At 46.9% G+C, this 13,896-nt stretch overlaps 1 protein-coding gene across 1 annotated transcript; it reads right to left on the bottom strand.

Moving 5' to 3' along the window:
* Nucleotides 1-663: 663 nt before the first annotated feature.
* Nucleotides 664-8,168, bottom strand: ATP5MF (ATP synthase membrane subunit f). Its single transcript, XM_061209082.1, has 4 exons — nucleotides 8,079-8,168; nucleotides 2,208-2,315; nucleotides 1,466-1,582; nucleotides 664-793 (listed from the first exon to the last, which is right to left on the bottom strand). Exons 1-4 carry the CDS (start codon nucleotides 8,089-8,091, stop codon nucleotides 765-767), a joined length of 267 nt encoding a protein of 88 aa, XP_061065065.1. The 5' UTR covers nucleotides 8,092-8,168; the 3' UTR covers nucleotides 664-764.
* Nucleotides 8,169-13,896: the final 5,728 nt, after the last annotated feature.

Here is a 13,896-nt window from a genome sequence, read left to right as displayed (position 1 = left end):
GAAGCCTGGCCTTTGGGCCAGCCACCTGGCAGGTGTCCTTTATTTCTGATGTTGAATACTTGTTCCTTCAAATTCAGATCTTGCAGGAGATAATTAGCCACAGCATCTCACCCATACTCCATGCAGTATATATGCTTATCGCACACCCCCTAATAAGAAACTGATTCTGACCTTAATTATCACTTTACTGAAGGCCTTGGTGAAGGATAAAGAAGAGGGTGCTGGATACAGAGCAGTTGAGAGCTCCTATCAGGGCCTGTGCTTTCCCTTCCCGCCTCCATCATCCCACTGAGCTTCCTGCAAGTGAAGCTTACTTACCAGGACCAGGGGGTCCCACACTTCCCAATTCCCTGATACCCCAATACCCCGGGATGGTGCAGAAAGATGGGGAAGGGGAGGGCATTCTTAGGAACGAGGGTTTCTGCTTTATATTGTGAAAGTGTCAGCTGACAAAAGGCTAAAAATGAGGCACGGAGCAGGAAAACACCTCAGCACTGTTGGCGGAGGCTCTAGGCGACCCCCCAGCGCCCTGGGACGAGATCTTGAAGCTCCACGGTTCAAAGCCCTGGGCTGTCTGGGAGCTGCAGAATGACCCCACCCCACCTTGTGCAACAGGTGCTCCTATAGGGCAGGGAAATGGCTGAACCAGTGAGGCAGTCCGCATACCAGTCATCTTTTATTGGGTGTTAATTCTCCGCTAGGATATAAAAGGATTCAGGGGTGCCAGGCAAAGGTCATGGTCAGGAATGCAGAGTGCGCCCTCTTCAGTGGTACTTGCGTAGCCGCTGGTGTTCTGAAGTTAGAAAGGCAAAATGGTAAGTTTCTTCACAGGTGGGGGTGAAGCCATCCTGAGAATTCCTTTCAGGAGATGACCCAGAACCTACTTGTGGAATTCAGAGCTAATCTGCCACCTGGCCAGCCTCTTCCTTCCCTGAGGGAACACCCACTCAGAAAGACAGCACCCAAGCGCCCACCCTTCAGGGCCAGCACTGCTCTGGATGCCACAGACTGGCAGGTGGCTCGACACTGGCAGAAACAGCCCATGAAGCCCACTCAGCGGCCACCAGACATCTCCCACCAGACCAACTCCTCTTCATGTCTCAGCACCAGGAACAGCCACGCTTTTCCAGAGCACCACACAGACACTGGACTGTAGCACTCAACCTATTTCCCTCTTCACACTGGCTGCTAGGAAGATAAAGCCAAGTTTTCCACCAACCTTTGGCAGAGCCTGCAGTGGCTGATAGAATGCTGCCTAAGTATTACCTTTACCCCAGCTTCATCTTACTTTCCCTGTCTTTCTCTTTGCCACAATTTTCGCACTTAAAATACACTATATTCTGATAAGTCCCTCCAAGTCTTCAGCTTGTCTGCAGGGTGATGGACTTCTAAGGTTGAAAGTGAACCAATACCACCCTGTCATGGGAAACCCCACTGAAGGCAAACCAACCCAGAAGAGACTCACTGAGTTCCTTGTAAGAACGGCAGTAGTTGAAAAGCACGTAAACTGCAAGCACCATAGAAAGCCCAGCGATGCTCCCTTTCTTCACGTTGACGTACTTGTTGTAATACCGGTAGTAACCTGCAAAGCGGAGAGGAGGCCACTCCTCTGAGGGCACATTCTACACGTTCTAATAGGAGAGGGCAAAGCTGAGGAAAGGCCTGGGGCAGGAAGAAACAGTACACAAAAGACAGCCACAGGGTAGCCAGAATTATACAGAGAAAAACAGAAAGACGGGGGCCCCTGAGGAGGCTGGCAACCACGCAGGCTCCCAAAGGATGATGACACGATGACACAGGACTGCCTGCACTTTAAAATGCACAGACCTGAAGGACAGACCATTTCAAATACTCGTCTTGAAAGTTCTGCCTGGCAGGGAGATGAGCATTATAGACTCACGTCCCCTGTGCTTCCAACTCATTTTCCTCTTAAGTCTTATGACATTTCTTTAAGACAGAGGTACTGGTACCGATTCCAAGCAATAGAAAACATTTCCTTGTCTGAAGTATGTCAGAGCCAGCCTTTGATAGGACCGATCAAACATGGAAATTCGAGGGCTAACAATCTCGCTCTGTCCTTCTCTACGTAACTTACTCGTCTGAGACAAGGCTTGTACTGGCCAAATTAATTCAGGGCAAAGAAAGACCTGTTTGCCCTGAAGACCCAGAGATGTGCTTTTATTTACACATGCCCATAAGGCTCTGACCTCTTTGAAACGCTCCAGCAATGCCTTTAGGGGTGAAATCCCGCATCAGTATCCAGCTTGGCAGCTCCCCTAGTTTGACTTCCAGGAGCTTCTTCTCCTTCAGTGGTACTGAAAAGGAAGTGCAAAAAAAACACACACTGGAAGGTCTCCCAGTAACACAAACAGCAACCTTCTGTGTCACTTATTTCAACCATTCAATAAAGGTGCATTCAGTAACATTACTAAATAGAGGCTGCATATAAGTAATATTATAAATAAACATGTCACACCAGATATACTATTTTAAGCCAGAGTCTACATAATGGCAGAACAGGATTTTGAATAAAAGCTTGCTGGGAATAACTATGTAAAAAGAGAACTAAGGGCCATGAGGAAGAGGTAAAGCGGAGGACAGATGCCTTTATAAGTAGGAGTAGGGGAGACAGACTCAGAGAAGTTGGGTACATCTTGGCCAAAGGCACACAGCATGCAGGCCATGGAGGCAGGGTTCCACCTCAGGTCTGGCTCTCATGCTCCTGAAGCCAATCTGATTTCTACCTCAAGCATCCTACCTCAGACCACAGATGTCAAATGACTTAGTAAAAACCACTCTAAAGACCCAACAGGCCACATATCATTTTCCAATGAGAATCTGGGGACAGGAAGGGCTCCTGGTTAAGGCCATACTCTATTCATCTCTGGGCTTAAGAGTAACATAGGAAGGGGGCCAGGGAGGGGTTGGCCCTGTGAATATCCAGATGCTCTTAAGGAGAGAATCTCTCTTCCCCTGTCCTCTTCCAAAAGATCAACTTTAAAAAGCTGTTTGGGGACTTCCCTGGTGGTCCAGTGGCTAAGACTCTGTGCTCCAAATGCAGGGGGCCCAGGTTCAATCCCTGGTCAGGCAACTAGATCCCGTATGCTGCAACTAAGATCCCGCATGCAGCAACTAAAGATCCCGCGTGCTGCAACTAGAGAACCCACGTGCCGCAACTAAGACCCGGTGCAGCCAAATAAATAAATATTTAAAAAAAAACAAAAACAAACTGGGGACTTCCCTGGTGGCGCGGTAGTTAAGAATCCGCCTGCCAATGCAGGGGACACGGGTTCGAGCCCTGGTCCGGGAAGATCTCACATGCCGCGGAGCAATGAAGCCCGTGTGCCACAACTAACCTGCGCTCTAGAGCCCGCAAGCCACAACTACTGAGCCCGTGAGCCACAACTACTGAAGCCCGTGCACCTAGAGCCCATGCTCCGCAACGAGAAGCCACTGCAATGAGAAGCCTGCGCGCCGCAATGAAGAGTAGCCCCCACTCGCTTCAACTAGAGAAAGCCTGTGTGCAGCAACGAAGACCTAACACAGCCAAAAATAAATAAATAAATACATTAAAAAAAAAAAAAAAAAGGCTGTTTGGCAGGTGTCCTCTTCAGAGCAAGGAGTCAAGGGCTACTGCCTCTTCTTAAAGATGACCAACCACAGGAGGAGCCAGACTAAATCACTCCAAGGTTTCTTCTCCATTTTCGGGACCTAAGGAAGGACTCAGGCTCCTTAAGGACCAGCCTCAAGAGTCCACTGAGGGGAATCCCACAGGTCTCTTGACGTCTCCCAACCCTTATCAAGGACAAGGGCCTTCAGGCTTAATGGCAGTTTCTAATCTGCTACAGGTTGTCTGAAGAATGAGACATTTGGCCTTGATGGACCAGAATGACTGCTTGTCAAGAGGTCACAAGTGACAGGTGGAGGCACACATGGTTTTAGGGTCATGGTTGAGGTGGCCTGTCCCCAACAAACTGGCCCCAACCTTCCATCTAGACTTATCCAAACACACGGAGCACCTACTGTGTGCTAGGCAGCCTGCTGAGCACTGTGGGTACAGCACTGACTGCAGATGACAGCCCTGTGCTCGGAAGCCAGCATTCCATCGAGAAAGACAGCCATCTCAAATCCACTCATCCTCCTGGGCTCACCACACTTCAGCCAAACCCTTTTCTGTTTCTCAGATGCAACAGGATTATTTTCACCTGAGGGCCTTTGTATCTGCAGTGCCCCTGGATCATCACAGGGCTATCTCAACTTAACGGTCATCTCCTAGAAGGCCTCCTGCCCTGCCCACCTTATCTCAAGCACCAGCACTTCCTTCCTATATAACCTCTGAGCTCCAGTTTCCTCCTCTGTGAAATGGCTTATTCCAAGGATTGAAGGAGAATCTATGTAAAAGCATTTGGAACATGCTCAGAACTGTAAACTGTTATTATTACTGTTGAAATCTCTTTAAGGTCCATGTGAAACATCCAAGAAAAAAAAGGAGGTGGCAGAGAAAGAAATAGCATATAACCGAACTTTAGGACATTTATAGGGCTTCAGGGATTAACTGCACCCTTTAGTTCTTTTATGAACAGAAAAATGTGATTAGTTTGGTAATACTTTTGAAATGTGAGATAGTCTCAAATGAATTTCAGGAATGTTCCAAATCAGGAATGTTAAGTGTCAATGATACTGAGCTCAACACCAAACGATAATGTCATCTGAGAATGACCTATACCCCACTGTCACCTTGCCTGTGGTATTTCAAGAAAAGTTTAACAAGTACACATCTTACATCCCAGTTTTGTCATCACTTGAATTAGTAGGCTTTTAGTCCAAGAATTACTATACCATGTTTCTTCTTGAGTAAGAACATGGTGGCTACCTTTGCTACACTCTCAAAGTCTTCTTGCATGCAGGGAGGAGTACAAACATGTCATTCTAATACCAACTGGCTTTAAATATGGCAATGTGGTAGGGAGGGGACGATGAAGGGACAGATGGAACTAGAATGGCAGAATGCTGCTGACTGTTGGTGCTCTGTAAGGAATACAAAGCATTCATTACATTATTCTGTTTTCTTTGTATTTGAAGTCTTCCATAATAAAAAGGTTGAAAATGCTTTTAAAAATAGAACTATGTTGGGACTTCCCTGGTGGCCCAGTGGTTGAGAATCCGCCTGCCAATGCAGGGGACACGGGTTCAAGCCCTGGTCAGGGAAGATCCCACATGCCGTGGAGCAACAAAGCCCGTGTGCCACAACTACTGAGCCTGCGCTCTAGAGCCCGTGAGCCACAACTACTGAGCCTGCGTGCCACAACTGCTGGAGCCCGCGAGCCACAACTGCTGAAGCCCACACGCCACAACCGCTGAAGCCCGCGTGCCTAGAGCCCATGCTCCGCAATGGGAGAGGCCACCGTAATGAGAAGCCCGTGCACCACAACGAAGAGTAGCCCCCACTCGCCACAACTAGAGAAGGCCCGCACGCAGCAACGAAGACCCAATGCAGCCATAAATAAATAAATAAATAAATAATTTTAAAAATAGAACTATGTTGGGGAAATGTGCAAAAGAAACACAGAATTTTAAAAATATTTTCAACTGGTATAAGGCTGGTGACTCAAAAAAAAAAGTATTTAGGTCACTGCTAGGCCCAGTGAAGCTATTTTTTCACATTCACACAAACTATGAAAACATATTCTCATTCTCACATTCAGGGGCTGACACAGTGCCTTGGCACATCACAGGAGAAAAAGCCAACAATTTATTTTTCTTCATATTTATATCTCTGTACTATGAAGAAAAGAGCATTTCCATAACCAAAACTAAGAAATTTATAAGCACAGAAAAAAAAAATCACATTAGCCTTAAGGAGAGCCAAGTACAGCACCATCACAAAATTCCAAGAGACCATCAGATTCATCAGAGATGCATCTACACTTACTCCGAAGTTTCTCTTTTAGTGGAAGGCAAAGGCCTTAGTCCTTGGCAGCCACACTGAAACCCTCCCCCAACACTCCTCTGCAGCGGCTGGTTCACACCAGTAGAGTGTGCTGATGAACAGAACAGACTCTACCATCGAGTATTCTGGATTTACTGCCACTTTGAAGCTGTGTGCCCTTGGGCAAGATACTGCTCTCTCTGTTTCCTCCTTTGTAAAATAAGGGTAAGAATAGTACCCACCTTAGTACTTAGCTCTAGGTACTATGTAAATAGGAATTATTATTATCTGTCTTTCTGCCTATGAGCTATCTAAAGGTGGGAGGGAGTTCCCCACACACAGTTCCTGTTTATGACAGCTTTTCAGTGAAGGTTGAGAAAGGACCACAGGTTCTTGGGAGGGCAGGTGACTACTTGGCTTGATTTTATGACTTCAAGAAGCATACTATCCACCTATATGGAGAGACATGGAAATGCCAAGTGTCTTCTGGGTGCTAAATCCAACTCTGGGGTTGGCCAGAGCCAAGAGTTTTAGGTTTTGCAGGCCACACAAGGTCTCTGTAACATAGTCTTTTTTTCTTTTTTTAACAAATTTTTATTTATTTATTTTTATTTTTTATTTTTATTTTTTTTGGGCTGTGCCGTGCAGCGTACGGGATCTTAGTTCCCCGACCAGGGATCGAACCCGTGCCCCCTGCGGTGGAGTCTTAACCACTGGACCGCCAAGGAAGTCCCTTAACAAATTTTTTAAAAAACAAAAACTATTCTTAGCTCACAGCATATAAAAACAGGCCACAGGAAATCCAGCCCATTGGCCATACTTTGTCAACCCTGATCTCATCTATCACTGTTAGTTGGTATTTCCATCACTTTATTTGCTAATGGACTAGTGGCGTTATGCTCTGGCAACAGACACCATCTAAAAGATCATCAGTACTCGGACTCCAGTTCCTTCACCTGGGTGATGCTGAATGGGCCAGGTGTGACATGACCTTACCCAAAGGTCACGCAGGGAAAGCTGGATGACTAGCATTCAACTGTGGGTCAGGCAGTGTTCCAAGCACCTTACATATACTAAGTTGTTTAACCCTTAGTTCATAGCACTCTCCACTACAACCCTCTGCTTAAATAAGATACCAAGTCTCAATGATTCCTTTTCACATGTTGTCTGTATAAACAACACAACCACCCTGGATAAATATTCTCATGCCCGTTTTTACAGATGGGGAAAAAAGCATCACTCTCATATTTTTTGATCCCCTTTTCATTTCTCCGGGCTGAAAATAAGAATATAGAAACTGGGGTAAGACACACATAGATTAGTCAAAATTCTGCCACTATCATGCTGTGTGACAGCAGGCAAGCCACACCACATCTCTGACCGTTGTTTTCCTCATCTTTAAAATGGGATCAACGTTCCCGGCACTGATCCTGACAAGGCTACGGTGAGGATGCAGGGCTAAAACATGGTGGCTTCCGTATTAAAAAAAAAAAAAAAAAATCAGTGTGGGCGGTCCTATTTATACATGCATGTCATCGTAAAGCCTGCTGGTCATAAGGTCACTCTTGTGATTAAAGCTCAGTTTACCACGAGGCCCCAGAAACCTAGGTTTGAATCCCAGCTCAGTCCACTCACTAGTAGTGACCTTGAATAGGTCACTTCACCTCTCTAACGCTATTCAACATATATATACATGCGTCAAACCCGACGTGGTGTCAGGCACTGTCCTAGGCATTAGCTCCTCTTGGAACTTAATTTGAGCTTCGAATTTGCGCGGAGGGCTCAGGTGCAAAAGAAGCGCCTGGGTTGCGGCAGGGCTGAGAGCAGCTATTCCTCAGCGGGGAGAGGGAGGGTGGCCCGAGACAGCGCATTCTCAAGCCCCGAGGCGCGTCGCCGAGCTGCCGTCGCCCTCCCCGCCACAGCCGAGTGGCGCGGACCCTGGGCAGGCGGGAGGCGCGGCGGGGCGAGCTAAGAAGGGTTGGACTGCGTGGGACCCTGGGCAAAGGGCCCGGCGCGGCGAAGGTCCTGAGGGAAGGACAGGCGGCTCCGGCACTCGGTCCCTCCCCTCCAAGTGCGGCTCTGAGCACCGGACCCCGAACCCCGACTCCTGCCTTTAACCTGGTAGCCCTAAACCGGTCCGGAAACTCACCGATTGACGCCATCTTGAAGTCCTGGCTGTCCGCTCGACCGGGCCGCGCGAGGACTGCTGGGTAGGGAGCATGCGCCCTGGGGGCCGGGAGCAGAGGCTCACGGGAAGCAGGTCGCGACTGGTACGAGGCTGGGACTTCAGGTGTGCTGTGGGGTGAAAGGCGAAGAAACTGGAGGGCAAAGCACCGCGACCCTGCAGTTGGGAACCCGGGGGGTGGTGAAGGGGTGGGAGTGGGAGTGGTAGGGCTCAACCTGGGCTCCCAGTTATGGGATGAAAGAGACTGGGACACCCCCCCCCCCCCAAAAAAAAAGGGAAGTGAGGAAAGAGCATCCTAGCTTTCATATTCTGTCGTGTTAAATTTGTTGTGAAAGATGACAGGAGCATCTTAAGACCCTTCCTCCCAACTGTGCTTGATGGGAGATTCAAGGAATCCCCAATCACCAGGAAAAGCCGGTGTCCAGGCTTAGGCTCCAAATAGGTTTGATTCAGGAGTATCTAATGTGTCCAGGCTCTGGCGCTACGCTCTAAGGACAGAAATAAGCAAGACCCTAGGGTACACAGCTCCAGCTCTTCTTTCTGCCACTTCTTTTCCAGGCACAATGATGCCTCACCACCATTTTGGGTTTTTGCTGGAAAGACCACAATAAACATTCTTGGTTAAGCAATTCTGAGTTGGGCAAGATGCTTTGATACCCTGAATCTCAGTTTTCTCCTCTGTAAAATAGGGGTGTAATGCTTACCTTGTTGTAGGAGTTAAACGAAACAATGTATGTCAAAATAAAGGAATAAGAACTGAGTGGAGGGACTTCCCTGGTGGCATAGTGGTTAAGAATCCGCCTGCCCATGCAGGGAACACGGGTTCAATCCCTGGTTCGGGAGGATCCCACATGCCGTGGAGCAACTAAGCCTGCGAGCCACAACAACTGAGCCTGTGTGCCACAACTAATGAAACCCGTGTGCCTAGAGCCCATGCTCCCACCCACCGTGATGAGAAGCCCAGGCACCACAACGAAGAGTAGCCCCCGATCTCTGCAACTAGAGAAAGCCCCTGCACAGCAACGAAGACCCAACGTAGCCAAAGATAAATTAATTAATTAATTTAAAAAAAAAAAAAAAAAGAACTGAGTGCATAGTAGGAATTGGACCAGCGAACTGATGGCTTCCTCAGGAAAGTGACTTGGTGGGGAATTATCAAACTCACTTTTTACCAGTCACTTACTTATTCACCAAATACACATTGCTGTGTACTGGGCACTAGAGACACAGAAATCAATCAGACATGTTCTCTGCATTTCTAGGATCCGTGGTATTGTGCAGGAGACAGGTGTGTAGACAGGTGAGAGCATAGCAGTAGATCCATGTATGCACAGCAGGGGGACATGGACTCCTTAATGAGGGGTAGGTATATTGTATCACAATAAAATAAATAAAAATAATACAAAGTGATGGTTGAGATGAGAAATGATGGAGAGGCAAGCAAGGGTCAGAACACAAAATGCTGTGCATGCTACGTGAAGAGTGGAGTTTTTACTGAGGGAAATAGGGAGGCAGTGAGGGTTTACGGAAGACAGTGGCATGATCAGATTTACATTTACATTTACTAGAATGATAACCAGGCTGCCAGGTTTAGAATAGTCCCTCCAAATACCAGGGACTTTAAAAACAATTTTTTTGCAGGTTATTTTTTATGAACTGACCCTAACTGCCCATCACAGGTAGTCAAGGGACTCTATTCATTGTACTCACTCAGGGATTCAGGCTGGCGAGCAGCCCCCATCTCAATCACCTGGCTCAGGGTAGAGACTCAGCCGACCTGTCAACACCCAGGCCTTGGGGCTCACCGGTACTTCCGCGCACACTCATAGGCCGGAATTGTCACGTGGCTTCACCCGCCCAAGGAGCCGGGAAGTAAAAATCCACCTAGGGCTCCAAAGAAGAGAAAGTGAGAGCTATTTGGGAAATGGCCGTGACCTCTCTGTTAGGTCTGATGGTGATGAGTGGAGAAAAAGAAAGCTGGGAAGGATAGGGAGAGCCAGAGGAAGAAAGGCAGTGGTTTTAAATAGGGTGGCAAAGGCTGGTGGGGGTGTGGAGTGAGCCACGTGGGTGTGGGTGAGGTGGCAGGCAGAGGGAGCTGGTAGGCTTGTTTACAGAAGGGAAGCGGTGGAGAGCAGTGGACAGACACATTCAGGAGGCAGATCCTTAGGGCTTGGGCACGGACTGGTTTTGATAGGTGGTCATGGGAAGGGGTCAAGGACACTCAGTTTTCTGGCCTGGGAGAAGATGGGCGGGTAGGGTAGGACCATCTCTGAGATGGGAGCAACTAGACCAGCGTTGTCCACACAGCGTTCTGTGGTGGTGGAAATGGTCTATGTCTGCACTGTACAATTGAATAGCCACCAGCAACATCTGGCTTTTGAGTCCAAGTTATTTAATTTCAATTATTAATGTGGCCAGTGACTACCTATTAAGCTAGACCATGTTTTAAAATGTAGGTTTTATTATTATTCAGGTATGGTGAGGTCAACAGATCAGGAGATGATTGCCATTGAAAAGACAGCTCATGAAAAAGATACATGCAGGGACTTCCCTGGTGGTTCAGTGGTTGAGAATCTGCCTTCCAGTGCGGGGGACACAGGTTCCATCCCTGGTTGGGGAGCTAAGATCCCACATGCAACGGGGCAACTAAGCCTGCATGCCGCAACGGAGGATCCCGCATGCCGCAAGGAGGATCCCGTGTGCCGCAGCTAAGACCCAATGAAGCCAAATAAATAAATATTTTTTAAAAAAGAAAAAGATACATGCACCCCAATGTTCACCGCGACAAAATTTACAATATCCAAGACATGGAAGCAATGTAAATGTCCACTGACAGGTGAATGGATAAAGAAGATGTGGTATATGTATACACAATGCAATACTACTCAAGCATAAAAAAGAATGAAATGCCTTTTGCAGCAACATGGATGGACCTAGAGATTATCATACTAAGTGAAGTAAGTCAGAAAGAGAAAGACAAATATCATATGATATCACTTATATGTGGAATCTAAAATATGACACAAATGAACTTTTTTTTTTTTGGCTATGCCAAGGGGCTTCTGGAATCTTGGTTCCCCGACCAGCGATGGAACCCAGGCCCTCGGCAGTGAAAGCGCAGAGTCCTAACCACTGGACCACCACGGAATTCCCATAAATGAACTTATTTACAAAACAGAAACAGACACACAGACATAGAAAATAAACTTATGGTTACCAAAGGGCAAAAGGGGTAGGGGAGGGATAAATTAGGAGTTTGGGATTAGTAGATACAAACGACTATATATAAAATAGATAAACAACAAGGTCCTACTGTATAGCACAGGGAACTATATTCAATATCCTGTAATTAACCATAATGGAAAAGAATGTGAAAAAGAATATGTGTATATACGTATAACTGAATCATTTTGCTGTATACCAGAAACTAACACAACATTGTAAATCAACTATACTTCAACTTTTAAAAGAGAAGAAGAAATGACCTATCAAGCTATGAAGAGACATGGAGGACTTATACTCTAATAAAGATGTTAAAAAGTTTTTAAAAAAAGAGACATGGAGGAAGCTTAAATGCATATTAAATGTATATGACTTATGAAAAGACATGGCAGACACTTAAATGCGTGGCGGAAACTTAAATGCATATTCTTGCAGATTGGAAAGAAGCCAATCTGAAAAGGCTACATACTGTGACTCCAACCATATGGCATTCTGGAAAAGGCAAAACTATGGAGACAAAAAGATCAGTGGTTGCTACGGGTGGGAGAGGGGAGAGATGAATAGGCAGAGCACAGAGGATTTTAAGGGCAGTGAAAGTACTCTGTATGATATTATAATGATGGATATATGTCATTATACATTTGTCCCAACCCATAGAATATACACCGAGTGAACTCGAAGATAAACTATGTACTTTAGGTGCTTATGATGTGTCAGTGTAGGTTCATTCTTCGTAAAAACTGTACCATTCTGGTGAGTGATTTTGATAACGGGGGAGGCTATGCATGTGGGGGGAGGAGGTATACTGCAAATCTCTGTACTTCCCTCTCAACTTTGTTGTAAACCTAAAACTGCTCTAAAAATGGCTTTAAAAAGATGCATCAAGTACCATCCACAGGCTGTAGCTGGTATCATCTCTCTAGAAACAAGTTGAGCTGCAACATAGAAGCCATGGTTTTCTTACTGAGTTACCTGCCTGGGTTTTGTAGGAAGGCTCTGTTCTCTGTATTTTTTTTTTTCTGGTTCTTGAATTATTTCTTTATATAACTTCACCTCCTTGTCTTTACTCATTTTCGTCCCATTCTTCATTATATGGAATGACTTCCTTTGGAGAGCCTTTTGCGTGTTTTTTTCCCCAAAAGATTTTTTCTTCTTTGACTTCCATTAATATTCTGACAATGTTGTAAAAACTTCTTGCCTCTTTATGGAGGTATTTTGAACAAACTGCGGTTCCTACGTTCAGCCAGTTGATATCTTCTTTTTAAGGAGAGGAAAGTCCCTAAGAATAAAATAGACTCCTGGAAAACTTGAAGAAATTCTGGCACACGATAGAGTCATCCCTCACCCTAGCATAGCCATTAGCTTGAGTCCATCTTACCAGGTTTCCTTAACAGAAAAATCTGCACTTTCCACACCTCTGATGCCTGGGACTCTCTTCTAAGCCATGCCCTGACATTCTGATGATTCTTAGCCAACACTGGATCCAAGAGGCTTCCTCTCTGCACCTGTCAAAACTATTCTAAGACCTAGTTTCTCATTCTCTATTCTACTCTCTCTCTGTGACCCTCATTTCCTTCACACACAATTATCTATAATACTGGATTTTTTTTAACGTGGCACAATATCACTTAATATAAAATGATTGCATGAAACAATACACATTTGCAAAGTCTATACAAGCAAAGAGAATGACTGTCACAGACTGGATGACTTTTGAGCTGTTTTTTGTTCATTTAATCTCAAACATTAAGTATTCTCCAGCGGCTCAGAACTCACCATTGGGACACCTTCCTCTCCTGAAAAGGGGATTGTCCCTTATTTGCGGGGCTTCACATCAAGGCACCGACACACCTAGGGTCTCAACCCTACAACGGATCATCTCCCTGAACGCCCCATTCCCAGCCCGGTTTCCAGGACGCAGCAGCTCCCCCTGGTGGCCCCAGACGGATATGCACAGGAGGCCGGGAGCTGCAGGTGTTACCCCACTGAGTCAGGCTGGACCCCGGAGATGCGAGTGCGGGATGCAGCAGCCCCAGCCCTGGACAGAGATGGGGGACAAGGCGAAGGAGGGGACAGTGGGCGCAGGAAAGCCAAGACGTGAGTCTGTGCCTGTAAAACGGGATACGGGATTGAGGTAAGAACAGATTCCTTAGCAGGGTCAGCTTTACAGAGCTTCTGGAAGGAAGGGATCAGCAGAAGGCCCAGAGCCAGAGACCAGTCTCTCTGCGCCCAGACCCTCTCTGTCCAGTATCTGGCCTGCACCTGTGCTTTTATCGTTGCCCTCCCCAAACCTGACCAAGCGGAGGTCAAGGCTTCTGCCATATCACCATGGGACCCTCTGTTCCCCGTCTCCCATCTTGACTCCATCGGTTGAAAGCCCTCTAGAACTGCCCCGTCCTTGTCCCTGCCCCTCAGCGCCCTATCCCGCCACATCCTGCCCCTTGCAGCTTCTGCCTCAGTCTCCTGGTCCTGCCTGCTCTCTCCCCTGTGCAGAACTGGGAGATGTCCCACATTTCCCAGAGAAATCGCAGCGGCTCAGAGACAGCGACTAGCGGTGATC

Source organism: Eubalaena glacialis, chromosome 13 (genome assembly GCF_028564815.1).
Source record: "Eubalaena glacialis isolate mEubGla1 chromosome 13, mEubGla1.1.hap2.+ XY, whole genome shotgun sequence".
Taxonomy (NCBI): domain Eukaryota; kingdom Metazoa; phylum Chordata; class Mammalia; order Artiodactyla; family Balaenidae; genus Eubalaena; species Eubalaena glacialis.
Note: the sequence above shows the minus strand (reverse complement) of the source record. Positions and strands in the feature narration are given on the sequence as shown.

Excerpts from the sequence above, each read along its gene's own strand:
- ATP5MF (XM_061209082.1), bottom strand. Across the intron at positions 1,583-2,207 it reads TGCTGGAGCGTTTCAAAGAG|GTTACTACCGGTATTACAAC; the intron begins GTCAGAGCCTTA and ends TCCGCTTTGCAG. Across the intron at positions 794-1,465 it reads CCGTTCTTACAAGGAACTCA|AACACCAGCGGCTACGCAAG; the intron begins GTGAGTCTCTTC and ends TTCTAACTTCAG.